This window comes from Sorex araneus, chromosome 3, assembly GCF_027595985.1.
Source record: "Sorex araneus isolate mSorAra2 chromosome 3, mSorAra2.pri, whole genome shotgun sequence".
Classification (NCBI taxonomy): Eukaryota; Metazoa; Chordata; class Mammalia; order Eulipotyphla; family Soricidae; genus Sorex; species Sorex araneus.
The window spans coordinates 227,094,647-227,122,084 of record NC_073304.1 but is presented as its reverse complement, the minus strand read 5'-3'; the positions used below and the strand labels follow the sequence as shown (position 1 = coordinate 227,122,084).

At 52.6% G+C, this 27,438-nt stretch overlaps 1 protein-coding gene across 1 annotated transcript in view; it reads left to right on the top strand.

Moving 5' to 3' along the window:
- Positions 1-141: 141 nt before the first annotated feature.
- The window catches only part of PITPNC1 (phosphatidylinositol transfer protein cytoplasmic 1), a 262,102-nt gene continuing 234,805 nt past the window's right edge, over positions 142-27,438 (top strand). The window contains exon 1 of the mRNA XM_055133683.1: positions 142-1,049. Coding sequence (XP_054989658.1) covers positions 1,002-1,049 — 48 coding nt within the window. The 5' untranslated portion in view covers positions 142-1,001. The remainder of the gene's footprint in view (positions 1,050-27,438) is intronic.

Below are 27,438 nucleotides of genomic sequence, written 5' to 3'. Positions count from 1 at the left end.
CCCGCCGCGGCCGCTGCTGATGTCAGCCCGGCGCACCCGCCTCCCCGGCCCGCGCCACTGCAGCTCGGCGCGGACTCCGGGGCCGGCGAGGCGGCGGCGGCGAAGTCGCGGGGCGCGCGCGGCGCTCGGCGGGCGCGGGGGCTCGGGGCGCGGGGCGCGCGCGCGGCGGGGCGGCGGGAGTCGGGGGTCCGCGGGAGGGCCGGGCCCCGGGCGCAGCGAGGGGGCGAGGAGAGGGGGCGGCGGCCCCTGGCTCCCCTCGGCGGCCAGCCCCGGAGCGCGGCGAGGAGCGGCCCGAAAAGAGCAGGAAATCTTGTTTACCGCCCGCCGCGAGGAGCCGAGCGAGCCTTTGTCTGGGGAGGCGGCATCGCCGGCGCCGGCGGCGATGTGTTCCCGGTGACATTAGCCCCGGGCAGAGCGGCCGGAGCGGCGGGGCGGCCGGCTGGCAGCCCGCCGTGCCAGGCGGGTCCACTGGGGGACTTGTGTGCAATCGTTTGAATTTGGGGCATTCCTTTTTTTCTTTTTTTTTTTTTGCACCCCACCCTCCTCCTCCTCCTCCTCATTCTCCTCCTCCTCTCCTCCTCTTCGCCCTCCTCCTCCTCCTCCTCCTCCTCCTCCCTCCTCCACCCCGGCTACAACCTCGCCCGCCGCCGGGCATGCCCTGATCTGGCGGCGGCTGCGGGTCGGAACCGTGCGCTGCTGCGGGGCGCGCTCCCCGCTTTGCCTGACTTTGCAACCAGCGCGATCCGGGCCGGACCGAGCCCAGGGGCGGGAGCCCGTCGACAGCCCGATCCGAAGCCCTGACATGCTCCCCGGCCGCCGGCAGGAGGAGGAAGCCCGCCGCTGAGCGCACCCGCCGGGGCAGCCTCGCCTAACCGACCCCCCGAGCCAGCGCGGGGCTCCCGGGTGGCCGCCGCCTCGCCTGCCGCTCCCGGGAAGGAGGGGCGCCTCGCCACACACCGCGCAGCCCGGCCCGGGGCGGGGGACCCTCGGCCGCCACGACCATGCTGCTGAAGGAGTATCGGATCTGCATGCCGCTCACCGTGGACGAGGTAAGCGCCGCGCCCGGATGCCCCCCGCGCGCCCCCCGTCCCCGCGGCCACTGCGCGCGGCTGGGGCGCCCACCCCGGCCCCCCTTCTCCGATGGAACGCCCCCCAAGGCTGCAGAGGCCGGAGTGTGTGTGTGTGTGTCGGGGGGGCAGTGCTGTTTCCACTTGTCACCCCGGCAGGGGGCAGGCGGCAGTTGGAAGGGTACCCAGCTACCCAGGCTGCTGGGTATGAGAAATGCGCGCCCCCTCCTTCCCGCCCTGCGAGCAAGAAAAGGAACCTTGCAAACCCCCAAACCTGCCACGGGAACGGGGGGTGGGGCATCCCGTGCAGGGTGGGCCCAGCGCCCCCTCCCGCCCTAGCTGAAAAGGTCCGGTCTCCGGAGGAAGCTCATCAGCACCCCTGTGCGTGCACCTTGGAGGCCCCGCACCCCTCTAGGGGGTGATTGTGTGATTGTGTGTGTGTGTGCGCGCATGTATGTGTGTGCGCGCGTGTGTGTGCATGTGTGTGGAGAGGCACCTCGGAACCCTTCGGGGCGCTGCTCCCGCCGACCCCGCGCACCCCCGGGGCTCTCGGACCCGGTTTGGACCTTTCGCGAACCGCCCGGCTCGGAAACTTTGTGCGACTCTTGTTGCTTCCGCCGCGGGGGAAGCGGCGTGGTCTGCGGGCGAGCCCGGAGCGGCGGGGGCTGCGGCGCGGCCACTGGAGGGCGCTCCAGCACGCGGGTGCCCGGCCCGGCCCGGGGTTCCCGGGGTTCTCGGGGTTCCCGGGGTTCTCGGGGTTCCCAGAGCCCGTCCTGGGCTCGAACCCCGCCATGCACAGCACGGGGGCCCGATCTCCCGACCCCCGCACCCCCTGCACCTCGGAGCCGCTCGGGCTGTCACTCAGGAACCGGTGACTCACTGAGGAGTCTTTGGGCCTTTTCTCCCAGCTCGGCCTTTCCCTCCTTTTGGGGTGGGTGGGTGGGTGGGTTTCACAACTGCCCTTGAGTCCCTGTGCAAGAGGCAGGCCGGGGGACGCCAGGCAGCACGGGCTGAAATGCTCGCTGTGGTTTGGTGTGTCAACACCAGGGAAAACAGCCGCGAACACTGGACCTGCCTTTCACTACAGTGCAGCCCAGCGCCCGGAGAGGGTGCTGGGACACCCCTCGGCCAAGGGGCTGGGGGGCTGCGGGAGAGATCGAGGCGCTGAGGAGGTCGGGGGGCTGTGCGCCTCTGGCACCCTCTTCCTTTGCCCACGCGAGAGAGCGTTCGTTTGAGGCCAGATGCAGTGCATGGTCCAAAGTGAAGATCGAAGTGGCTCTAAGTTACAGGATCCACGGAGCCTTCTGGACTGGGGTCTCCGGGCCAGGTCTTCTTGAAAGATGGGTGCCCCCGTGGGCAGGTGGCGTTGACCTGGGGCGATACCCCCGACCTTACAGGCAGCGGCACATGGTCATGGATGGGCAGCTGGCGGGATGCCAAGGAGTGGGACTGTTAAACCAGATCCGCTCTGGAAAAGAAGGCGCTGTCGCCCTGGCCAGCCCAGCTGCTGTCGCTGGCTCTCTTGGGCTGCCTCTCCTAACCGTGCGAATTTGGAATGTTGGAACTGCAGCAGATGCTCGCAAACGTGCAGGTGACCGGGAAGGTGTAACCAGTTCTAGAATCTTCTCCACTGCCTGCGAACTCACTTCCTTCTCAGGCTCTCTTGAATACCCAAGAGAGCACTTTCCACGCTCTGTGCTGCCGGGGATGGTGGTGGTGGTATTAGAATCCCCACAACTTGTGGGTGAAGTAATTGCGTTTGAGTGGATTAGGTGCACGCCCTGGCTTTCTTAATTGCCAACCGAAATGGGGCTCCACCTGTAATATAATATGTAATTATCACGTAATTGTGGAGAATTCATTTGCACCAAAGCATGATTCAGTTTAAGGTCATATTCCGAGGTGGCTTTCTGTCTTGCCAGCCAGGATTGACAGAGGGTTTCAAAGTGGAGGCAGACCCAGATGAACAAACCGAAGTAGATGATTAATGAGGAAACGGGGCCCAGTTTGGGGAGATTAGTGGCAGCAAGTCTGAACAGGCAGTGAACCCAGTCCCTCTACTCTCCAGCTTCTGATCACCCGAAAACTGAGCAGCGTTTTAGCTGTGTCTTCAAAGAAGAGAATCACCAAGATTTGGGCCGAAATTGGGAACTCTCTCTCTCTCTCACTCTCTCACTCTCCCTTTCTCCCTCTCTCCCTTTCTCCCTCCTCTCCCTTTCTCCCTCTGCCTCTCTCTGCCTCTCTCCCACTCCCTCTCTCCCTCTCTTTCCCTCTCCCTCTCTCCCTCTCTCTTTCTCTCTCTTTCTCCCTCTCTCCCTCTTTCTCTTTCTCCCTCTCCCTCTTTCCCTCTTTCTTTCTCCCTCTCTTCCTATTCCTCTCCCTCTTTCCCTCTCTCTCCCTCTTTCCCTCCTGCTCTCTCTCTCTCTTTCCCTCTCCCTCCCGTCCTCCCTCCCTAAGAGGTGGTGCTCAGGGCCTTCTCCCAGCTCAGTGCTCGGGGAGGGGAGGTCTCTCGTGGGGTGCACCAGGAATCAAACCTGGGCTGGCGCAGGTAAAGCAGCTGTCATTTGGGTCCCGGGAACTTAACTTTGGCTTCAGCTGTTGATTTGTTTTGGGCCCGATTTAACCAACAGGGAACTTCTAGAACTTGTTTCTGTTTAACCACCGCAGTTAATTAGTAGCGATGTCTGTATTTTTGCTAAGGAGGCAAATGTCCCTGCTTGGGAGTCCGTGTGAGCACCGGCCCCTGTGGCCTTGCTTCCCCCCCCTCCCTCTCTCCCCCGCCCCCACCCCCGCCTTTTCCCGTTGAAGTTCCGGGGGACTGGCAAGTTTCTTTCCACTTTTGGCAATTGAGGGGACTGAGATTTGGGAAAGGTTATGGGATGTGACCCAGGCGCCAAAACTAGTTCCTAGCTAGGCTGGGAGCACATGCTTTCGCTGAGACCAGGGCTCGATTCCCTTAACAACAGAACAAAAGAATTGAATATACATATACATATATGTACTATAACTGGTAGCATAGAGGGTGGTTTGTCTTACGCACAGCCGGCCCGGGTTCCAGCCCCAACATCCCACATGGTCCTCCAAACACCGGGACTAATTCTTGAGTATAGAGCCAGGAGTAAGCCCTGGGCATTGCCGGGGTGCCCATAAATAACAGTCTTGGTACAATCCTTTTTTTTTTCTTTCTTTTTTTTGGGGGGTCACACCCGGCGATGCACAGGGGTTACTCCTGGCTCTGCACTCAGGAATGACTCCTGGCGGTGCTCAGGGGACCCTATGGGATGCTGGGAATCGAACCCAGGTCGGTCGTGTGCAAGGCAAACACCCTATCTGCTGTGCTATCGCTCCAGCCCCCAAATCCATTGGTTTTTATTTTTTATTTGGCCACATCTGGCAGTGCCCAGGGCTTCTGACTCTCGCTTGGGTATCACTCCTGGCAGGCTCAGGGGACCCAGTGGGGTGTCGGAGATACAGCCTGGGCTGGTCACGGGTGTAAGGCAAGAGCCCTGTGCACTGCTCTGTAGCTCCGGCCCTGCATCATTTTGTTTTCCTTTCCCTGCACTTTGTCGGCACGAGCATTTAATTCAGCATCGGGGGGAAAAACATTTCTTGAAAACAGATAAAATCAGCACAATCAACTAAATGAAAAAGCAGAGACTTGGAATTGTTCTGAGAGTACAGGTTTCAGATCTTTCTCTCGCCTCATTTTAACTCATCAAATGTTCCCCAGTTCCAGGAAAGAACAGCTCTGGGAGATAAAGAAAATGAAGCTGAACTACAGTCTAGAAGAGAGTTCTGTTGTTTTTGGTCTGGTGTTTAGATATTCATTTCAGAAGGAAGAATTAGGAGAAGTAATATCCCCCGGAGAAGTTTTAATTAAAAAAAAAAAAATCCTCATTGGAATCGTTTCCCCATTGAATGCTCCCTGTCATCTCTGAACTAAATATAACCCCTTTGGAAAGTTCCGAACATTTAAAGGTCCCTGGAGGCTGATGGTGGGCTATAAAGAGACAGTTGTCATCAGCTTAATTTGAAACATTTGGTGATGGAGGGTCCAGCATTTTCGACTTGGGAAGACTATCAGAGATGATGTATTGGTAGGCCATTTCACTTTGTCGAGGAAAAGATCAGAGCTATAGAAGCTTTCATTTTGGGAGGGGGGGCGGAGGGGGTCGGTGATGGTGGTTAGGGGGTCGTACCCAGCGGGGCTCTGGAGCTGTTAACAGCTCTGCTGGAGGGGGCTCATTCCCAGCCATGCTTGTGTGTATGGGGGGGGGGGTTTCATGCTGTACTGGGGATTGAACCAGGGTTGGCCACATGCTAGGCAAAGTGCCTTCACCCCGGGTGCCAAGTCCCTGGCCGTCCAGGGCTGTAGAAGGCTCTCTGCGTCGGCCGCCTCTGGCCACGGGCAGGGTCTAGGCTGCAATCTGCGTTGCCCAGTCTCTGTCACAGAGCCGCTGTCGCTGGGCTGGAGGGTCTGTGGCATTTGTGCCTCTGGGCAGCCTGTTGGAAGGAAACGCCCTGAGCCTGAGGAATAAGGGCAGAATGCTCCCGAAACGAGGGGCTCTGTGCTTGCGTCTGCGGATGGAGCCTCGGGAGAGAGGCAGCTGGCCAGATGGAGCGGGGGAACCTGTCTCTGAAGCTGCCAAGTCCGAGAGAGAGGACAGGGGGTTCAGGTGCTGGCACTGTGTCCTTCTGACCCCAGGTCAGTCCTGGCTGCGCCCCGCCCTCTCTTTTTCTTTTCTTTCTTTCTTTTCTTTTTTGGGTCACAGCCGGTGATGCACAGGGGTTACTCCTGGCTCATGCACTCAGGAATTACTCCTGGCAGTGCTCAGGGGACCATAGGGGATGCTGGGAATTGAACCCGGGTCGGCTGCATGCAAGGCAAACGCCCCACCTGCTGTGCTACCGCTCCAGATGTTTTTTGTTCTTTTTCTTTTTTTTTTTTCCTGCCCTGCCCTTTCACTCCTCCCACCCCCCAAAACAACAGGCTGCTGCTGCCTTTCCCAGCAGCGTCCAGGGTCTACTCCTGGAGCACTCAGGGTGCTGTGTGGGATGCTGGGGATCCCACCTGGGCCAGCCATGTGCAAGGCAAGTGCCTTAGCCCGCGGTATTATCACTGCCCCGGGCAGACTTGCATGTTTGGCTCCATGGGGATTCCGGGGGAATCCAGCACCCCATACACACCGACCCGTTCCTCCCAGGAGCACAGCGTGACAACCAGTCCTCCCTGAAGGGTCCTCATCAGTAAGAGAAGCATTTCCCCAGAGCCAGGCTCGTCTTCCCGTGATTATCTTGGATGGCTTTTGGAGCATATCCCCAAATGAAAGGGGCTCGGGGATAACTCCCGGTGGGGTGCTGGGTGGGGGTGTGGGGGACGGTGTTGAGCCATGTGGGACCCGGGTTCGAACCCCGGCCTCCCACCTGCGAGTCCAGCATGCAGCTTTTGGAACCATTCCTTTGCCTTGTTGGCTTTGGTGTTGAGCCATTTCCGGTCTGACTGCATTAGCAGAAGTTTACGCACTTTCAGGGATTTATTTGTGGCCTTTTGGGATTCGGGACACGATGGAAAACAGAAACACTCCCCTCCCAGGAAAGAAGAGTCTGAAACGTGAAAGGGATGGCTAAGGTTTTAGTATGGAATCCTAGTTTGCTCCTCGCCCGGAGGCAGGCCCTGTGCACTTTCTCCACGCTCGGCTTCCCGGCCCCTCCCCCGTCCTCCCCCTCGAGAATTTTCTTGTGCTCATTGCTGAAAACAGATTCGGGAGCTGGCTGGTCTCTGGAATGTCATAAATGGAGATGCTAAAAGTCCCAAAGGTGCTTCTTATTCTATTTCAAATGATTGTGTTGAAATGCTTATGAAAAGCACCAGGGCAGAAATTGCTGACGAGACGCTCGCTTTGGGGGCCAGCGAGAAAGGACAGCAGATAGGACACTTGCCTTTCAGATCCCCGGCACCACATGGTCCCCAGATTCTTCCAGGAGTGATTTCTGTTTTTTTGATTTTTTTTTTTTTTTTTTTTGCTTTTTGGGTCACACCCGGCGATGCTCAGGAGTTACTCTTGGCTCTACACTCAGGAATTACCCCTGGCGGTGCTCGGGGGGCCATATGGGATGCTGGGACAATTCCTTGCAGCAGTTGAACCCGGGTTGGCCTCGTGCAAGGCAAACGCCCTACCCGCTGTGCTATCACTCCAGCCCCCAGGAGTGATTTCTGAGCACAGAACCAGGAGTAAGCCCTGAGCAGTGCTGGTGTGCCCCACTCCCCAAACAGGAAATCCAAAAATTATCACCAGGTAGTCTGTGAACCCCTTGAGTTCTTAGCAGACAGCCTAGAGACCCTGCATCCGACGAAGTCTTTCTGGTACTAAGAGAAAAGCAAGTAATCTTCCTTTCAGAGACGCTCTTTTCCCGTGAATGGAAAATGTTCTTTTTGTAAGCAAGTTTTGTTTCCTTGTTTTATTGAGCCACACCCCTCAGTCGGGGGGTGACTCCCAAGCTCAGTGCTCAGGGGCTGTGTGGTGCCAGGACTAGAACCCGCGCTCCAGTCTGCCAGTCCTACCATCCAGCCCTTTGAGCCATCTCCCTGGCGCCTGTAAGCGTAAACAGGTATTTCTTTTTTTTTTTAATTGGTTTTGCTTTTAGTTTTTGGGCCCCACTCCGTGATGCTCAGGAATTACTCTTGGTGACCTTCTGGGGACCCTAAGCGAGACCGGGGATGGAACCTGGGTCAGCTGCGTGCAAGGCAAGTGCCCCACCTGCTGTGCTCTTTCTCCAGCTCCAAGCACAAGAAGTTTTAAAAAGTAACATATTTGGGGCCTGCAGAGATAGTACAGGGGTTGCGCGTGGCTGGCTGACCCCAGCCCAATGCCTGACACCACATAGTCCTCCAAGCATCACCGGGAGGAACCCAGGAGGAACCCTGGGTTCAAAAAGTAACCCAACCCCCCAAATTAACGTATTCTCAACTCTTTTTTGAGATCCGCTTCTTTGATCCCCATTGTTAATGATGAAGTGTCTGGGGGCCAGAGAGATAGTATAGTGGGTAGTGCCTTGCAGCAGTTGACCTGAGTTCAATCCCTGGCACCCCGTATGGTCCCCCAGCACTGCCATGAATAATCCCTGAGCACTACTTGGTATGACCCCCAAACAAACACACAAAATTATCTGTATCTATGTGTGCCTTTGTGTTTATGTGTATGTATTTCTGTATGTGTGTGCCTGTGTATCTGTCAGTGTGTTTCTTCTGTGTGTGCATCTGTGTATGTGTGTCTGTATGTGTGTGGATCTGTCAGTGTGTTTCTGTGTGTGTCTCTGTGTGTGTCTGTATGTGTGTGTATCTGTCAGTGTGTTTCTGTGTGTGTACTGCGTATGTCTCTCTGTGTGTGGATCTGTCAGTGTGTGTATCTGTGTGTCTGTGTGTGTGTGTCTGTATGTATGTGGATCTGTCAGTGTGTGTTTCTGTGTGTGTCTCTGTGTGTCTCTCTGTGTGTGGATCTGTCAGTGTGTTTCTGTGTGTCTCTCTGTGTGTGTGTCTGTATGTGTGTGTATCTGTTAGTGTGTTTCTGTCTGTGTCTCTGTGTGTGTATCTGTCAGTGTGTTTCTGTGTGTGTCTCTTTGTGTGTGTGTCTGTATGTGTGTGTATCTGTTAGTGTGTTTCTGTGTGTGTATCTGTGTGTGTCTCTGTGTGTGTGTCTCTCTGTGTGTGTATCTGTGTGTGTCTCTGTGTGTGTGTCTCTCTGTGTGTGTTTCTGTGTGTATACTGCATATGTCTCTGTGTGTGGATGTCAGTGTGTGTATCTGTGTGTGTCTCTGTGTGTGTGGATCTGTCAGTGTGTGTATCTGTGTGTGTCTCTGTGTGTGTGTATCTGTCAGTGTGTGTCTCTGTGTGTGTCTCTGTGTGTGTTTCTGTGTGTGTCTCTGTGTGTGTGGATCTGTCAGTGTGTGTCTGTGTGTCGGGAAGGAGGGGTCACAGACATGCTCTGTGTTTGCTCTGTATAAAGTGCGGCCGTGAACCTGTTTTCTCAGGGCTGTGACAGGCGCTGTTCATTGGCCCGGTGTTTGGCCGTCTGGGGGCGATGGGCACAGCTGCCCGCCCGCCTGGTGGGCCCTGGTCAGCCTCCCAAAGCCAGAACGGCTCACTGGCCAAGGAACTGAAAACCGTTTTGAAGCCTAGCAAACAGTTCTGCCCCTATTTGTTGAAGAAAGACAGAACTAGCGGCTCCGTGGTAACGAGTCGGGAAGCTTCTTCCTGCCGGCAGCCCCGTCCGGAGCTCAGTGGGAGGGAAGGGAGAATTTCAGACTACGGACGCCCAGGTCTGACCTCTCTGGCCCAGAGTGGAATTTGGGAATTTTTGTGGCATTCCCCAGCAGAGACATTTTGGGAGGTTTCATAACAGATGAAGCCCAAGTCTGTTAACAAACATAAAACTAAAAGGCAAATTGTATCTGGAAAACGGGAAATTGTTTGAAAAAATGGCCAGCAGGGGCTAGAGATCTAGCACAGTGGATAAAGCCCTCCCTTTGCACATGGCTGACCGGGTTTCTATCCCTGGCGCCCTGTGTGGTCTCCTGAACCCCACCAGGAATGATTTCTTTTTCTTTTTGGGTCACACCCGGCAATGCACAGGGGTTACCTCCTGGCTCTGCACTCAAGAATCACCCCTGGCGGTGCTCAGGGGACCATATGGGATGCTGGGAATCGAACCTGGGTCGGCCGCGTGCAAGGCAAACGCCCTACCCACTGTGCTATCGCTCCAGCCCCCAGCAATGATTTCTAAGCATAGTGCCGTAATCAAGCCCTGAGCACCGCCAGGGTGCTCAGAAACCCAAAACATCAAAACCCCAATCCCCAAACTACCCCCCTCCATTAATTTATGCAAAGATTATGCTGTCTCTTCCCCAACCGTCCCACACCCCCCTTTTTTTCCTGTTTTTGGCCACACCTGGTAGTGTTCAGAGAGAGATGCTCGGGCTGGTCCTAACCGTGCTCGTGCCTGGGCAGTGCTGGGGGTTGACCGGGGCCTTGCTCAGACAGAGCGTGTGCCCCAGTGCCCCCGAGCACATCCGGCTTTCCAAAGGGGAGGCAGGGGCAAATGTGCCCTGTTGGAGCCAGAATAATTGCAGACCAGGTCCCAGTAGAACTCTGAGGGGAGGAAGTCCCGACGGCTTGCAGGACCTCAGGGACTCTTCACCGATCAGCCCTGCAACCCTCAGGCACACATGGACGGCTGTCTCTCCTGGGGGACACGCTGGACACAGGGCATCTTTCTGGCGGGGGCCGCAGGTGCCTTGTCCTGCGGAGGTCATGTGTTGGAGACATGAACTCCCCAGTCTTGGTGGCGGAAGTGGGTCTCCCAGGGGCCTGCGTTCTCTCTCCACTGGCAGATGTCATCTGCCCTGACCAGTGTCCTTTAGACGTCCCCCCGGAAGCAGGCTCACAGGGCCGGAGCGATAGCACAGTGGGGAGGGCCCCTGCCTTGCACACAAGCCTTCCCAGGTTCGATCCCCGGCATCCCATACGGTTCCCTGAGCTCTGCCAGGAGTGATCTCGGGTGCAGAGCCAGGAGTAAGCCCTGAGTACCAAAGGATGTAGCCGAAACAAATAAGCCCCCATCCCCCTCAAAAACAAGCCCGTGAGCAAACAAAAAACACCAAAGGAGGCTCCCAGGCTGTTGAGGCAGTGTCTTAATGGCTTGGTCAAGTCTGGACACATCTCTGCAGCTCCACGGGGCCCAGGATGGTGGTGCGTTATGGGACAGCTCCCCCCGTAAGGGACACGCTGTCTTGGCCACTGGCTTTCCTCGTGGCAGGGAATACACAGGCCAAGACTCGGCTGCCATTTCCTGGCCGTGTGCCACATTGTACAGCGCCGTTTGTTGGTTTGGAAACACAAGAGCCCAAACTCACCAAGTCTTTGACATCAATCAAGCATTAGGTGACTCATTCCTTCATTTCCCAGCTCTGAGCCAAGGGGCTTGCTCTTAAAACTCCCTTTTAGGCGTTAGTGGAAGTCGACTCATGGATTAGAAGGAAGTCACTAACGTAAGTACTTGATCAAATATAGCTAATGACTCTTTCCTTCGATGCCGTTCCTTGGTGTTGTTCTGGCTCCTTTTAAATCTGGAGGAAGCGTGACCTTCTGGAATTCCGGTTGTACCTGAGCTCCGTGAAAAAAACAAACACAAAAAAGCATCCTCCTCCTCCTTAATTCCTCTAGAATTATATCTGACAATTTGCAGGGTGCAGTTTCTTTCGCAGAATGAATCACTGGACAAGTCATTTTGACCTAAGGACCGTAATTTGATGACACCCTCTAATAACCTGAGATTAGGGTTGTTTGGCCCCTAATCTAAGCAACTTATCTCCAAGACTGTCTCGTGTCATGAGCACGCAAGCACACACACATACACACACACACACACAGACATAGACACTGTCATTTGCGTCTAACTATATTTGCTGTTTTAAGTTTTGATCCTGGTGTTTTTCTCACTAACTTGTGTATTTTTACACCCCAAAACAACTAACCTGTGCATTTCTTTTTTTGGGGGGGGGGATACAGGGATGGAGGGGGATATTTGAGTTGCTCCAAGCTCTGCTCAGGTTTTACCCAGGGATCAGTTCTGGTGTGACATGGGGACCGTATGTGGTGCTCAGTATCGAAGCCCGGTTGGTTGCATGCAAGTGCCTTACCTGCTGTATTTCTCTCTGGCCCCCATTTCTTTTTTCTTTTCTTTTTTTTTTTTTTTTGCTTTTTGGGTCACACCTGACAATGCACAGGGGTTACTCCTGGCTCTGCACTCAGGAATTCCTCCTGGTGGTGCTCGGGGGAACATAGGGGATGCTAGTTAGTGGAACCCGGGTCAGCCGTGTGCAAGGCAAACGTCCTATCCGCTGTGCCATTGCTCCAGCCCCCTGGCCTCCATTTCTTTACAGGAACATTAACCCAGGCCAAAGAGAGCCTGTACATCTGGTCGGGCACTTGGCCTTGCTTGTGGCCAGCCCAGGTTTCATGCCCAGCCTCTCATGGAATCCCCCGGGGCCCCAGAAGGGATTTCCTGTGCACGGCCAGGTGTGGCCCCAAAACAAGCAAACAAAAACCCTCTGAAAAACTAAAACATTAATCAGCTGGATAATGAGGAGCCCCCGTTCATTTGGATGGAACATTAGCTGTGCGTTTTAAATCCTACTTGCTCGATTGCTTTTATTTCCCAAAAGCTCTCCAATGTTTCTCTGATTTTGACCATTGTAGTGGAATAGATTGATTGATTCTTTTTATTACTTTTGGTTTTGGGGTCTCACCTGGCAGCATTTGGGGTTTGCTTCCAGTCGGGGCCTTGGGGTTCACTGCTAGTCGTACTCAGGGACCGTGTGGCAGTGGGGACCAAACCCAGGGTTCCTGCGTGCAAGGCAGGTGCTCCCGCCTGCTGAGCATTATCTCGAGACCTTTGGTTTCTCTTGGTTTTGGTTTCTCATTTGGGAGGCCACACCCAGCAGTGCGCAGGACCTTCTCCCGCCTCTGCGCTCAGCATTCTTTCTCAGCAGTGCCTGGGAACCGTGCATGTCAGGGACGGGACCGGGTTTAGGGGCTTGCCTTCCCCACTTCTATTGTCTTACTACTCCTGTCTTTTTTTTTTCTTTTTTGGGTCACACCCGGTGAGGCCCCGGGGCACTCAGGAATCACTCCTAGTGGTGCTTGGGGGACCCTATGGGATGCCAGGGACCGAACCTGGGTCAGCCGCGTGCAAGGCAAATGCCCTCCCCGCTGTGCCGCCGTGTTATCCTTCCAGCTCCCACTTCATCTTTTAGTTCTCTGGCAAAAATGCTTCCAGCTGGGCCTGGAGCAGCAGTACAGCAGGTCGGCTGCTTGCCTTGCACATGGCCAACCTGGGTTCCATCCCAGGCACTCCATTGGGTCCCCCTGAGTCCACCAGGAGGGATCCCTGAGTGCAGAGCCAGGAGTAAGCCCGGGGCACCGCAGGGTGTAGCCCTAACAAAACAAAGCAAAACAAGTTTTTAGTCTATCGTTTCTAGGAACTCTGAGCTGTCTCTGTCTCTGAATGGTTTAGGAGGGGCGTGGGGGCTCGGCCTCTGCTTATCCGCGCCATCTCTGCCTCCAGTGTTGGACAGTTGTGACAGTTACTCGACCTCTGTTTCTTGCCCACAGCGGGGAGGAACTGGGAAGTCACCCTATGCCATACGGTCTTGGCCTGGCAGTGACCTTGCTTTTCGATACAAAACGAAACCAAGCTCGCTGCCGGGTCTGTAGACATTTTGTTGGGGAGGCATCGATAAATCTCCTTTCCCCTTCCTGTGCTTAGACTGATGTCGGTCATGGTTTCTATCTGCAGGGCGAAACGCCAAGTGACATTTCACTTAGTCCCGGGGACAGTCACCTGAGATGGAATCTTTCCGTTTTTGCAGCTGGGGCTCCTGGGTATTGGCCTGGCCTGTCCCTGGGGAACTTAGACCCAGCCCTGGCTGCACACACCACCTGGCCTGTGTCCTGGCCTTTATGCCATTTTTTTGCCTTCCTTAGACCCCAGGGCCTGAAGGAGGTTACCAAGAATAAATCAGGGACCGAGAAATAGCACAAGGGTTTAGGTGCTTGCTTGGCCTGCAGCCAATCTCAGCATCACCTCTGATTCCCTGAACACCACCAGAGAACTGAGCACAGATCCAGGAATCACCCCCAAACGTGCTGGGTGTGGCCTCCAAACTAAACCGGAAAAATGTTTTTTTTTTTTCTTTTTTGGTCACACCCAGTGATACACAGGGGTTACTCCTGGCTCTGCACTCAGGAATTACTCCTGGCGGTGCTCGGGACCCTGTGGGATCTTGGGAATCAAACCTGGGTCGGGCCGTGTGCAAGGCAGACGCCCTCCCCGCTGTGCTATTGTTCCAGTTCCAGAGAAATGTTTTCAGAAAAGAATAAATAGGTACAGTGGATAAGGCGCTTGCCTTGCCGCGAAGAGTCACCCCTGAGCATTGCCGGGTGTGGCCCCAAACCAAAACCGCAACCTAAACCAAGAAAAGAATAAATAAGCCTTTTTCCAAAGATGAAATCAGTTGTTTGGGAAGGGGGTGCGGGGAGCTGGAGTGATAACGACAGCAGGGAGGGCGCTTGCTAACCCGGGTTCGATCCCTGGCATCTCATAGGGTTCCCCAGGGGTAATTCCTGAGTGCAGAGCCAGGAGGAACCCTGAGCATGGATGGATGTGACCCCCCCCAAAAAAAAGAAAGAAAGAAAGAAGTGTTTTGTGATGAACAAGGAACGATAGGAAAGGGCTCTCTGGAGCCCGGAGCTTGAGTCTAAGGTTTCTCTCCTACTGAGTGATGCGCCAGCCAGCGAGACTCATCAGTCTCACGTTGATGAATGAATCATCCTTCCTTTCGCTCGTGACGTTTGGAGCGTGTGCTCTGACGGGAGAGCCGCCCCTAGCCGTTGGGAAATCACTCCTTGCACTCGAAGCGGAAGCCGGGCTTTCGTGGACAGTGGCTAAGAACACCCGTGAGTTTCTCACGGTTAGGACCCAGAAAGAAAGCCGAGATGGATGTGTTTTTGGGGGGGCTGTTGAGCTGGAGAGGTGAAGCTCTTCACTTGGAGGTATGGAACTGGAGGACGGGCGGTTGAGCCACACCTTCCCAGGGGTGTACTTGCGGTTCCTGCCTAGAGGTTGTACTGCTGCTCACATCTCCGCTCCATCAGCGCGCGCTGCCTCCACCTCCCCGGCACACGCCTCCAGCAGGAGCTAACATGATTCTCTATTTCGGGGGTGAGGAGGATTGGGCCACACCTGCCTTGGGGTTCGGAGACTCATCCATCAGGTCTAGAGCTCCAGCGTGGAAAACTCTTTGTAGCATCTCCCCCAGCCTACTCTTGTTCTTCTAGAGCCCCCCTCTGTGAAGGGTCTTGTGTTTTCCTTCCATCTGTCTTCTGCCCACAAGGCGTGCGGCGTTTCCCATCCCTGGAATAACTTTCTTTCTTTCTCTCTTTCTTTCTTTCTTTCTTTCTTTCTTTCTTTCTTTCTTTCTTTCTTTCTTTCTTTCTTTCTTTCTTTCTTTCTTTCTTTCTTTCTTTCTCTTTCATTCTCTTTCTCTCTCTCCCTCTCTCTCCCTCTCTCTCTCCCTGTTTCTCCCTCTTTCTCTCTCTCTTTCTCTCTCTTTCTTTCTTTCTTTCTTCCTTCCTTCCTTCCTTCCTTCCTTCCTTCCTTCCTTCCTTTCTTTCTTTCTTTCTTTCTTTCTTTCTTTCTTTCTTTCTTTCTTTCTTTCTTTCTTTCTTTCTTTCTTTCTTTCCTTTTTGGGTCACACCCAGCGATGCACAGGGGTTACTCCTGGCTCTACACTCAGGAATTACTCCTGGCAGTGCTCAGGGGACCATATGGGATGCTGGGAATCGAACCTGGGTTGGCTGTGTGCAAGTCAAACGCCCTGCCCACGGTGCTATCACTCGAGCCCCAACGCTTGGCAATTTTAATTCAAGACTTCTGCTATGTTATCATCCCACAGATTTTCGGGTGTGATGTGCTTCAGACTACTTGCTCAGGCAAGAAGATGTGCCAGTGAATTGTAGAAGCCTTTCATTTTGCTTATTCATTTTTGTTGAGTTCTTGGGCCACACTTGGCGATGCTCAGGGCTTACTTCTGGAGGTGATTGGGTGACTGTATGGAATGCTGGGGATCAAACCTGGTCAGCTGCGTGCAAGGCAAACACCCTGCCACTGTACTCTCTTTTCAGCCCCAACAGCGCTCTGTTTAGCCAGCGACTAACGAAGAAAGAAGATAGGAACAATGCAGAATAGAGGTGGGGAAGATGAGATTTGTAGACCCCTGCTTGGATGGACTGGGAGTTCCAATTGGGGGAGTTTTCAGCCTGTTTATGCAGGAGCCCTGGGTCCACCATGAAACCCCGGTATTCCCTCCTGCTGTATCCACACAGTCCACGGGGAATGGGGTGTGTTTGCCCTGCACTGAATTAGTAATGAGGGTGCCAGTGGTCCTCATAGGAAAGAGAGAAAGAAAAAGACTAACTCGGCTCTTAATACAGCTTCACTGGATCATCGTTCTGAAGTATTTCAGCCTTCACAGAAGTGTCTTCGTGGATAAAAGTGGTTTTCATCGTAGTTAAATTGCCGTGAAAATAGACAGTTCTTTTGCTCAATGAGACAAATGTAAAGATTTGAAGTATGGTTGTTGAGTCTCTGGCACGAGCGTAGTTTTGTAAGAGATGATATTTAATCATCGGGGTGCAGATTAGACTGTGTGCTTTTTTTGGGGGGTGGCAGGGCTTTTTGGGGTTACAAATCTGGTATTTGTGCTCCTTTTGGCTCTGTGCACAGGAATCACTCCTGGCGGTGCTTTGGGGACTGTAAGCAGTGCCGGGGGATTGAACCTGGGTTGGCTGCATGCAAAGCAAGTACCTGACCCCTGTATTATTCTACCGGCTCAGTACTGTTCTCTACAGACTCAACGGATTGGGCATTTACACAGAACTGTCCTGGGTTCAACCTCCTGCGTCCCATATGGTCCCTGAGCACTGCCAGGAATAATTCCTGAGTGCAGAGCCAGGAGTAACTCCTGAACATTGCTGGGTGTGCCCCCAAAACAAAACAAAACCAAAACCAACAAAAAGAAAAAGAAAAAGAATAAGACCGGGGCTGGAGCAATAGCACAGCGGGTAGGGCATTTGCTTTGCACGCGGCTGACCTGGGTTCTATTCCCAGCATCCCATGGGGTCCCCTGAGCACCGCCAGGAGTAATTCCTGAGTGCAGAGCCAGGAGTAACCCCTGTGCATTGCCAGGTGCGACCCAAAAAGCAAAAAGCAAAAAAAAAAAAAAAAAAAAAAAAAAAAAGAAAGAAAAGAAAGAAAAAAGACCCAACTGTCAACTATTCAAGGCAATTGGAGACAGGGACCCTTTTATTTGCGGGGGGGGGGGGGGGGGCGGGGGGTGTGTTCAACACCTGACAATGTTCAGAGGTTACTCCTGGCTCTACATTCAGGGATTACTCCTGGCAGTGCGCAGGGGACCCAGTAGATAGAGCTTGGGTGAGGTGCGCAAGGCAAGGTCCTGCCCTTTGTACCATCTCTCCAGCCCCAGGAGACAAGAACCTTGTCTTGTCTCCAAGGCTCGGCCAGATGCTCAGGGCACTCTGTTCAAAATGAAAAGCCTTGGGGCCAGAGCCGTAGTGCAGCAGGGAGGGCCTTCGCCTTGCACGTGGCAGACCAGAGTTCATTCCCCAGCATCCCACATGGTCCCCAGAGCATTGCCAAGTGTAAATCCTGAGTGTAGAGCCAGGAGTAGCCCCTGAGCATTGCTGGGTGTGATGCAAAACAAAATAACAAAAGCAAAAACAAAAAATCAAAAACAAAAAAAACCCCAAGTGAGAAACCGTTAGTTTCATTTAGACTTCAGTAGTTAGTTCACCTCTCAGATTGTGTTTGGGAGCTTGGATGTAGCTGATCGTGCTTACTTTTTTCAGTCCTGTGACTTCTGGGCTGCAGAAAGGGGTGTACTTAGATTTTTTTTTTTTTGGCCAAGATTGGGCTGATAAGGAGCTTTCTTAAAAAAAAAAAAAAGATAAAAAGAAAGGAAGTAACCAGGCCATTAGTTGTCAAAAAAAGAATAATCCGGGGCTGGAGAGATAGCACAGCGGGTAGGGCGTTTGCCTTGCACACGGCCGACCCGGGTTCAAATCCCAGCATCCCATATGGTCCCCTGAGCACCGCCAGGGGTAATTCCTGAGTGCAGAGCCAAGAGTAACCCCTGTGCATCGCCAGGTGTGACCCAAAAAGCAAAAAAAAAAAAAAGAATAATCCCTGTAAGCTTTTTCAAGAAAAATGCTTCCGAAAGGGTCAAGTACTGGTAAAATTAGCCATTATTTCCCTGGGTGTTGAGCCTTTGACTCATTTTTCTTTATGAGTTGTCTCTTGTCTCTCTCTTTTTTTTTTTCCTTTTTGGGTCACACCTGGTGATGCACAGGGGTTACTCCTGGCTCTGCACTCAGGAATTACTCCTGGCGGGGCTCAGGGGACCCTATGGGATGCTGGGCATCGAAACCGGGTCAGCGTATACAAGGCAAACGCCTGACCCGCTGTGCTATCGCTCCAGCCCCTCTTTTTTGGGTTTTAAGCCACAGCTGGCAGTGCTTGGGGCTTACTCTGGGGTTGGTACTTGTGGACAGGCGGTGCTGGGGGTTGGACCTGGGGTTCCCACCTGGAAGCTACCTGTGCCAGCCCGTTTCCTCCGGCCCACGCAGGCTTCTCTTTCTGGGAAGAAAAAAAAAAAAGTTAATAGTAAAAGTGAAACGATGTGCAAGGCGTGGTGGCCAAGGCTAATGGGCTAGAGTTCAGTGTGGCAGCCTACTGGCTTCCTGATCATCCCTGGGAATCTTCCAGAAGTTTCTGGAACCTATGGCGAAAGGCTTGCCATGCCCGCCCTTATCAGTGTATCTCATGTTCTTGCAGGAGATAAGCCTCGTTCTGCTTTTGTTGGTGTTTTCTGAATTATAAAAAAAACCACACCTTCCAACGTGCAGGTTTGAAGTCCTGCTGATTGCCCTTTTCCTGGGGAGTGTGTCCCCAGGAAACACAGGGTCACTTCTGGCCATGCCCCTTTCCATTGAAATCGCCTTGATTCAAAGTGCCCGTTGCCCTGTGTTAGGGTTCGTGGTTTTGGGGCTCATCCTAAGCGAGGAGCAGACACATGGAGTTAGAGGAGCGATTGAGTCCCAGCTGGGGTGTACCTGTGAATCAGTTGAGGCTGTCTGCTGAGCCTTTGCCTCAGTTTCCCCAGCTGTCAAATACCCTCTCTTTTAGCCTCTCTGGACTGAGAAAGACACAAGGCTTTTGACAAACGTAAGGGGTCGTGATTGTCCGTCTCTGGGTTCCTGGGAGTCATGCACTTTAAAAAAATCTTTATTTTTAAAAATTTATTTTGGTTTTGGGGCCACACCCGGTGGCGCTCAGGTCTTCCGACTCTGTGCTCAGGGATCACTCCTGGTGGAGCTTGTAGGGGGCGGTGGTTGTCTAGGGTTCCAGATATTGGTCCTGTACCTTAAACCCCATCCAGTCTCTCTGGCCCTAATACTCTTTATTTTAGGGACCCCAATAAACGTCTTTCCACTTAACTTCCTTGAGTCAAAGTCCACCTGTTTGGGGCTGGAGCGATAGTACAGCGGGGAGGGTGTTTTCCTTGCACACAGCTGACTCGGGTTTGATTTCCAGCATCTCATATGGTCCCCTGAGCAGTGCCAGGAGTAATTCCTGAGTGCAGAGCCAGGAGTAACCCCTGTGCATTGCTGGGTGTGACCCAAAAAGAAAAAAAAAAAAGTCCACCTGTTGGCCTAAGTTAGGGCTTCTGGCTTGGGAGGGTGGTTAGTACAACGAGGAGAAGGCCCTTGGGGGCGTTCTGAAGCTGCTGCCCCCGTGGGGGCCCCCAGGCCCCAGGGCTCTGCATTTCCTCCAGCGGGACTGTGATGTCATAGTCACTGGTGCTCAGGGCTCAGTTGATTGCCGACCCTGCGGGGGCTCGCAGTGCTCCTTCTGCAGCACGGGGGTGTTTGTGTTGCCGTGGCTGGGGTGTCAGGGCTGCCTTTGAAAATAGACAGGCCAAAAGAACAGCTAGACAGGTGGCAGGGCTTGGCGACACTGTGTATAAAACTGTGTTCGGGTGAAGTTCTGTGCAGTGGACTCACACCACTGGACCCTCTCTCAGGACCCCCATCTGTGCCCTGTCCGTCACCCCCCACACCGCCTTCCACAGACTTGCCCCCTCTCAACAGCGCCGAGCCCACTTCCTGGAGCAGTGCAAGGGAAGATTGCAGTTCCTTTTCTTTAGCGAAAGCCCTGCCTTGATTTTGAGTAACTGGAGTCTCAAGGCTTAAAAATAACCCCTTTTTTCTTATCTTTTTTTTTTTTTTTTTGCTTTTTGGGTCATATCCGGCAATGTACAGGGGTTACTCCTGGCTCATGCACTCAGGAATTACTCCTGGCGGTGCTCAGGGGACCATATGGGATGCTGGAATTCGAACCCGGGCCGCATACAAGGCAAATGCCCTACCCACTGTGCTATTACTTCAGCCCCTCTTATCTTTTTTTTTTTAATCTTTCTTAAATTTCAAGCCACACCTAGCAGTGCCCAGGGCGTCCTCCTGGCTCTGCGCCCAGAGATGGTTCCTGGCAAGGCTCGGGGTGCCAAGGAGCAGACTAGGGTCCACTATTTGCAAGGCAAATGCCTTAAAAATGAGTAATATCAGATTCTTTATTGTCCAGATATTTAATTTAAGAGATATGTTTCTCCATGTCCACATTTCCTTAGAAAGACTTGTTTACAAAGGGGAAGGGAAGGCACAAAGGCTGGATCGGTGGAATGTTCTAGATTGCCACTGTGATACTTCTCTCATTTTATCCTTGCTCCGGGGAGTCTATGCTTTCCAGTCTATAGATGTGGAAACAGAGGCTCAGGAAGCTTCAGCGAAGTAACCCAGAAGTTCTGGGCAGCCCCAGAAGTGAGCCTGGACTAGGGTTTACCTGCCTTTTCTAACGTCGTGGATAATTTTCACAGTCAAAGAGAGGTTGGCATTTATTTATGACCCAGTCAGTTGTTTAACTATACACAGTTGATCCAAACACAGACATACGTCCCTGAAGGTTATCCTGGAATAAGTTTTTGGGGTATTTATCACAGAGCCGTGATATCAAATAAGAATTTTGTGTTTTCCATGCTTTTGTAGAACTGAAGGCATAAGTACAATTTTATGAGTTTGTTTGTTTGTTTGTTTGTTGCTTTTTGGGTCACACCCAGCGATGCACAGGGGTTACTCCTGGCTCATCGACTCAGGAATTACTCCTGGCTGTGCTTGGGGGACCCTATGGGATGCCAGGGATCGAACCCGGGTCAGCCGCGTGCAAGGCAAACGCCCTACCTGCTGTACTATTGCTCCAGCCCCAGAGTTTTATTTTTTTGATGGGGCTGGGGGCCAGCACACCCAGCTGTGCATAGGGCTTACTCCTGATTCTGTGCTCAGGGGATCACTCCTGGCTCGCCTCTGGGAGCCATAATGGGAACCAGGGGTCAGACTGAGGTCAGCGGTGCACAGGGCAAGAGTCTTACCCGCTTACTATCACCCCGGCCGGCCGCACCTAGGTACAAGTCTGGATTTCCTGGAAGCTATTACAAGCCTTGAAGGGAAACCTTGATTGTTTCTAGAAAGCCTCTAGGTTTATCTCCTCTGTCTCTTGCAAAAAGGCACTTGGAGATGTCATGGCATGAATATTCAGGAACTGATGGAGCCTGGATGAGAATGTGTGATTGCCTAGAGGTATCATCGAAGTCGGGGCTTTAAAAATACTCTCCTTCCCGTGAAAAGGAAGTCTCCTAAACACGTTCTTTATAGTTCGCCAGGCGCACGCCAATTCCTCCTCGTGCCTGGTCCTGAAAAGCTGGTCTAGAAAAAGGAGCTGGAATACATTCCAGCATTCAAAGGCGAAGCTCTCGGAAGGAAGACAGGTTTTTATTATTTATTTATCTGAAATGGAGTTCTTGTTTGATCTGGTGCCACGTATCAAGGGGGTGCTCAAGGGATACTTGTGCTCGGGGGGTCGCTCCCGATGGTGGTTAAGGAACAGTGTGGGGTTGGGGTTGCACCTGGGCCTCTTGAATGAAAAGTGTTTGCTTCATTCCTCTTTTTTTTTTGTTTTCATTTTGGGTCACACCCAGCGATACTCAGGGGTTACTCCTGGCTCTGCACTCAGGAATTACTCCTGGCTGTGCTTGGGGGACCATATGGGATGCCAGGGATCGAACCTGGGTTGACTGTGTGCAAGGCAAATGCCCTACCTGCTGTGCTATCGCTCCAGCCCCCTGCTTCCTCCCTTTAAACCATCTCTCCAGTCCAGGTGACTCTGCATTTGGGGTTTGTACCAAATCTTGCGTGGGTTTTGCACACGATCCCCATGCAGCTATCCAGCTCAGGAAGTAAAACTCATCCAGGTTCCTAGGATATGGTTAGTATTTCTTCAGATCCAGACTCTAAATACTGCCCTGGAGAGATAGGGACTTCGATGCTTGTGGGTTTTTTTTTTTCCTTTTAAATCCATTCATTGAGATATTTACATACCGTAAGATGCGTTCTTTTATGTAAGTTTGCAAGTAAGCTTAGTGTTCCTTCAGTCACAGGTTGTACGACCGCACACCATCCAATTCTAGAATGTTTGTCACCCAAAATTGGCAGTCCCTTCCATTGTCCTCATACCTTGAATGATTGCTAACGTATCTTCTGTCTGTAGATTTGGCATGTTCTTTTTCTTTTTTTTTAGTTTGTTTTCTTTTGGGGCTACACCTGGCTATGCCCTGGGGTTGCTCCTGGCTCTGCGCTCAGGAATTACTCCTGGATGTGCTCCGGGGGACCATGTGGGATGCCGGGGATAGCACCTGGGTCAACAGGCACATGCCCTATCCTCTGTGCTATGGCCCCAGATTTGTGCATTTTGGAAATATTCTATCTTAATGGCTTTGCCTGTGCTTTCTGGACGTCTCATTCATAGATTGATACAGTTATGACTTTCTGTGTCATTCTCTTTCCCTTTGCATAATGTCTTCCCAGATTCAACCGTGTAGTCAGAAATCAGGGCTTTTTTTTAAAAAAAAAACACTTTTAGGCCACACCTGGTAATGCTCAGGGCTTACTCCTGGCTCTGCATTTCAAGTCTTAGTCCTGGCTCTCTGCTCAGGGATCTTTCCTGGCAGGGCTCGGGGCATCATGTGTGGTGCCAGGATTGAATCTGGGTGGGCAGCATGCAAGGCCAACCCCTTACCTGCTGTACCAACTCTCCAGCCCCAGCCCTTCTCTTTCCTTCTCTTTCCGGAGTGGAACAGTGGTCCTCACGTGGGCAGACCACGTTTTGGTGATCTCATTAGTCACTGATGGATATTGGGGCTGTTTTGCACCTTTGGCTATCATGGACAATCACCAAAAGTACCAGCTTTTGGGTGAACATCGGTTTTCACTTTCTGCCAGAGGCCTGAGTGTGGCATTTGCTGGGTCCTGTGGAAGATCAGCTTATATGAGGTCGAAATCTCCAAAGTCCTCCCTCGAGCCCCACTCTTTTCCACACCTCCTGTTGTGTATGTGGGTTTCTGCTCCCCGCACCCTCCCGGTACCGGTCACGTTCTGTCTTCTTGGTTCTAGTGTGTGTGTGAAGGGACCTGCATCACTTCATTATTCTCCGCCATGAACATCTTTTCATGTGCTCTTTGGAGAAAGAGTCAAATGATGCCTTTATGATTGCCTTGTAAGGTTTTTTTTTTTTTGCTTTTTGGGTCACACCTGGCTCTGCACAGGGGTTACTCCTGGCTCTGCACTCAGGAATTATCCCTGGCAAACGCCCTACCCGCTGTGCTATCGCTCCAGTCCCTGCCTTATGAGTTTTTTCTTCCTTCCCCCTCCATAGCCTGGATTTTGTATTAGTGTGTGTGTGTGTATGTGTGTGTGTGTCTTTACCACATTTGGCAGGGCCGATTCCTGGTCCTGTGCTCTGGGATTACTCCTGACAGTTCTCAGGGGTCCTGTGGCGAGCAGGGATCTGCTGTGGGTTGACCCAAGGCAAGCACTTACCCTGCACCGTCGCTCCAGCCCCGTAGTCTGGGTTTCAGAGCTTGGTGACCGATGGGGGTGATTTGCCGCTATTTTCTCCCATCCCGTGGGTTGTCTTCGCACTTTCTCGATAATGTCCCTTGAAGTACATGCGTTTTGGACTTTGTTGAAGTCCAGCACATCTATTATTTCTTGGATTCCTTGTACTTTTGCTGCAGTAGCACAGGAACCACCTCCTAGGACCAAAAAGATTTGCATATGTGCTGTAAGAGCTTAACGGTGGGCTAGGGATACAGCTGAGTGGCAGAGCACATGCTTTACGCACAGGACATCCTGGGTTTACTCCCTGGTAACCCCCCCACCCCGCCAGCGCCCCCCTTGAGTGATAGCACAGGGGGTAGGGTGTTTGCCTTGCACTCGGTTGACCCGGCTGGGATGTGGCTCAGTAATAGAACACCTGACTTGCATGTGAAGGTCCTGGGTTCAAGTCCCAGCATCTCATGGGACCCTGAGCACCACCAGGAATGATCCCCCAGCGTCACGCCTAAGCACCACCAGACGTGGCACAAAAATAAAAATCAGACCAAAAATCTGAGGGTCAGACTTGTATAAAATACTTTTTCAGGAGCAGGTGGCGGGGGCGGGGGGTGTAGCACTGCACTGTAGCACTGTCGTCCCATTGTTCATCGATTTGCTCAAGCGGGCACCAGTAACGTCTCCATTGTGAGACTTGTTGTTACTGTTTTAGGCATATCGAATACGCCACAGGGAGCTTGCCAGGCTCTGCCATGTGGGCGAGATACTCTCGGTAGCTTGCCGGGCTCTCCGAGAGGGATAGAGGAATCGAACCCGGGTCAGCCGCGTGTAAAGCAAATGCCCTACCCACTGAACTATCTCTCCACCCCATGAGTTATTTTTTGTCAATGGTGTAGAGTAGCTTCAAGGTCATTCTTTTGTATGTGGATATCCACTTGCATACACACACACACACATATATGTACATACTTTTCTTTTTGCCACACCTGATGATGCTCAGGGATTACTCCTGCCTCCATGCTCAGGGATCACTCCTGCCTGGCTCGGGGAACCATATGCAGTGCCAGGGATTGAACCCGGGTCGGCCATGTGGCAAAGCAAGCGCCTTCCCAGCCATGCTATCTCTTTAGCCCTCAGCACCAATTTTGTTTTGTTTGGTGTGGGGGCTACACCAGACAGTGCTCAGGGCTTCCTCCTGTCTCTGCAACTCAGGGATCACTCCTCGTGGGGCTTGGGTGGGTGAGTGGGGTGGCCTGTGGGGTGGCAGGATCAAACCTGGGTCGGCCGCATACCAGGCGAGAGCCCTGTCCGCTGTCCTTTCTCTCTGGCCCATCTCAGCACCAATTAAAAAGCAATGAGGGGCTGGAGCAATAGCACAGCGGGGTAGGGCGGCTGCCTTGCACGCGGCTGACCCAGGTTCGATTCCCAGCAACTTAAATGGTCCTCTGAGCACCGCCAGGGGTAATTCCTGAGTGCAGAGCCAGGAGGAACCCCTGTGCATCACTGGATGTGACCCAAAAAGCAAAACACACAAACTAATAAATAAAAAAATAAAAAACAATGAGCCCCCTTCACTGATTCTCTTGCTCTTTGCCCTGTTCTGACCTGAGATTAAAACGTGTCTTCATAATCCGTTAATTCATGGCTGCATCGAATCCTCTCTGAAGTGCCGGGCTGGATTGAGCCGTTTTTAGACGCTGGCTTATTTCCAGGCTTTCTCTCCCACCGTTGCTAGGGACGTACTTGCCTGTATTTGTCCCCCTTCCTGGGTGAGTGTCCCTCCCCCTGCGTCTCTCCAGGCACTGTGCTGAGTAGTACCCAGCCCCGCACATGCCTTCCGAAGTGATTGTAATATTTATGTTCCTCTCAGCGCCGTAGAAGCGCTCCATTGGGGAGAGAGGGGTTCTTAAACTTCTCATTTGTGTAGTGTCTTCTGGAAAAAAAAGACTCATTACCTCGATGGTAGGAGGAGTATTTGCAAGTGAAATTTGCCTTGGAGGCTTCTGCCATGTTATCACGAAGCGTTCTTTGAAACCAGCCAGGGCCAATCGCTGGAGACCCAGTATGCAATTAGTAGCACTTTCAAGTTGTAAATATTAGCGTGAGGCTTAAACAGATCTTTAGCGGAGGTGGGGAAGCGTCTGCCAGGAGTAAATAGGTATTCACGTGTTTGTGGAAGCCGCGGCACTTCGCCTTCCGTATACTTTTTTTGGGGTTGCTGTTTGGTGATGCTCGGAGCTTGCTCCTGGCTCTGCACTCAGGAATCACTCCTGGCGGTACATGGTGGGGACCGTATGCGATGCTGGGGATTAAATCCCGGCTAGGTCCGTGCAAGGCAGTTGCCTTATCTGCTGGTCTGTCTCTCTAGTCCCATTACTCAGCCAGTGGTCATGTAGAAGTGCACAGTGGTTATGTGAAGACTAAGATTGCTCGAGAGAACTCAATTTCTAGTTCCTTCTTTCCCAGTAACCCACCACTACTGGAGGTCAGATCATTCAAAAAAGAGAATTCCGCTTCCTACACGGTTGAGGAGAACGAATTAGTGGTGTGACCTGATTCGATACTTTAGAGCAGAGACAGAATTTGTATTTTTAGCCAACACCCCCCAGGACTATAATAAGCCAAATGTGGGAATTAGACTTAAATCTTCTTTAAATAAAGCCCCCAAGTGTGATCTATTAGCTCAGCTATAGAATGAATATTTTTAGTATTGGCAGAAAAAGCACTTTATATAAAGTGTTTTGGGGGGCGAAAAATCATTGAAGAGTTCAAAGCCGCACGGAAATAGAATGGGGTGACGATCCCGAGGCACTGTCGCCCGGCTTATCTCTCCGGTCCAGCTTCTTTTCCTAGCAGATAATACTCGAGCCACCTCGCCCAGCTCCCGTCGGGCCTTTATTCTAACCAGTTCATGATAAAAGCTTCCGCACTTTCCGCACTTTTCCTTCCCCTGAGGACTTCTACAGCATCTTCCACGTTTTTGTTTGAACAGTGGCTAAAATGTGGCATGAATAATACTAAGTGTTGATGAGGAGGCAGGCAGCAGCGTCGCTGAAGCCTCTATCCGTTACTGTCAGCAGGGCACAGGAGAGAGTAGAAAGGGCTGGAGGGGTAGTGCAGGGGGTGGGTGCTTGCTTTGCATGTGTCCAGTCTGGGTTTGATGCCCAGTACCCCTTGGGTGTGGCCCAATGCCCCTTTCACCGCCCCCCCCATATGACTATTTAGTACACTTTTAAAAGGGGGAGAATTTTATTCTATTATATCTCAATATGGTGTATTCGAGATGCCAAGAACAGTTACAATAACAGGTCTCATTCCCCTGACCCTGAAGGAGCCTCCAGGGGCTGGAGCGACAGCACAGCGGGGAGGGTGTTGGCCTTGCACGTGGCCGACCCGGGTCAGATTCCCAGCATCCCCTATGGTCCCCCGAGCACCGCCAGGGGTAATTCCTGAGTGCAAAGCAAGGAGTAACCCCTGTGCATCACCGGGTGTGACCCAAAAACAAAAAGAGAGAGAGAGAGAGAGAGAGAGAGAGAGAGAGAGAGAGAGAGAGATATGCTGGTGAATCTCTGAGACAGAGAAGTGTTCTTCAAGCAGCTTTCGATGACTTTTCATTTCTGATAGAACAAACAAAAGTTTTTTTCGATAGAATGTAAAGTATCTTGGGCCAGGGAGATAGCTCAAATGGTTGCGATTTGCGAGTGGGAGGCCTAACTTCCAGTGGCAGCATTTCATATT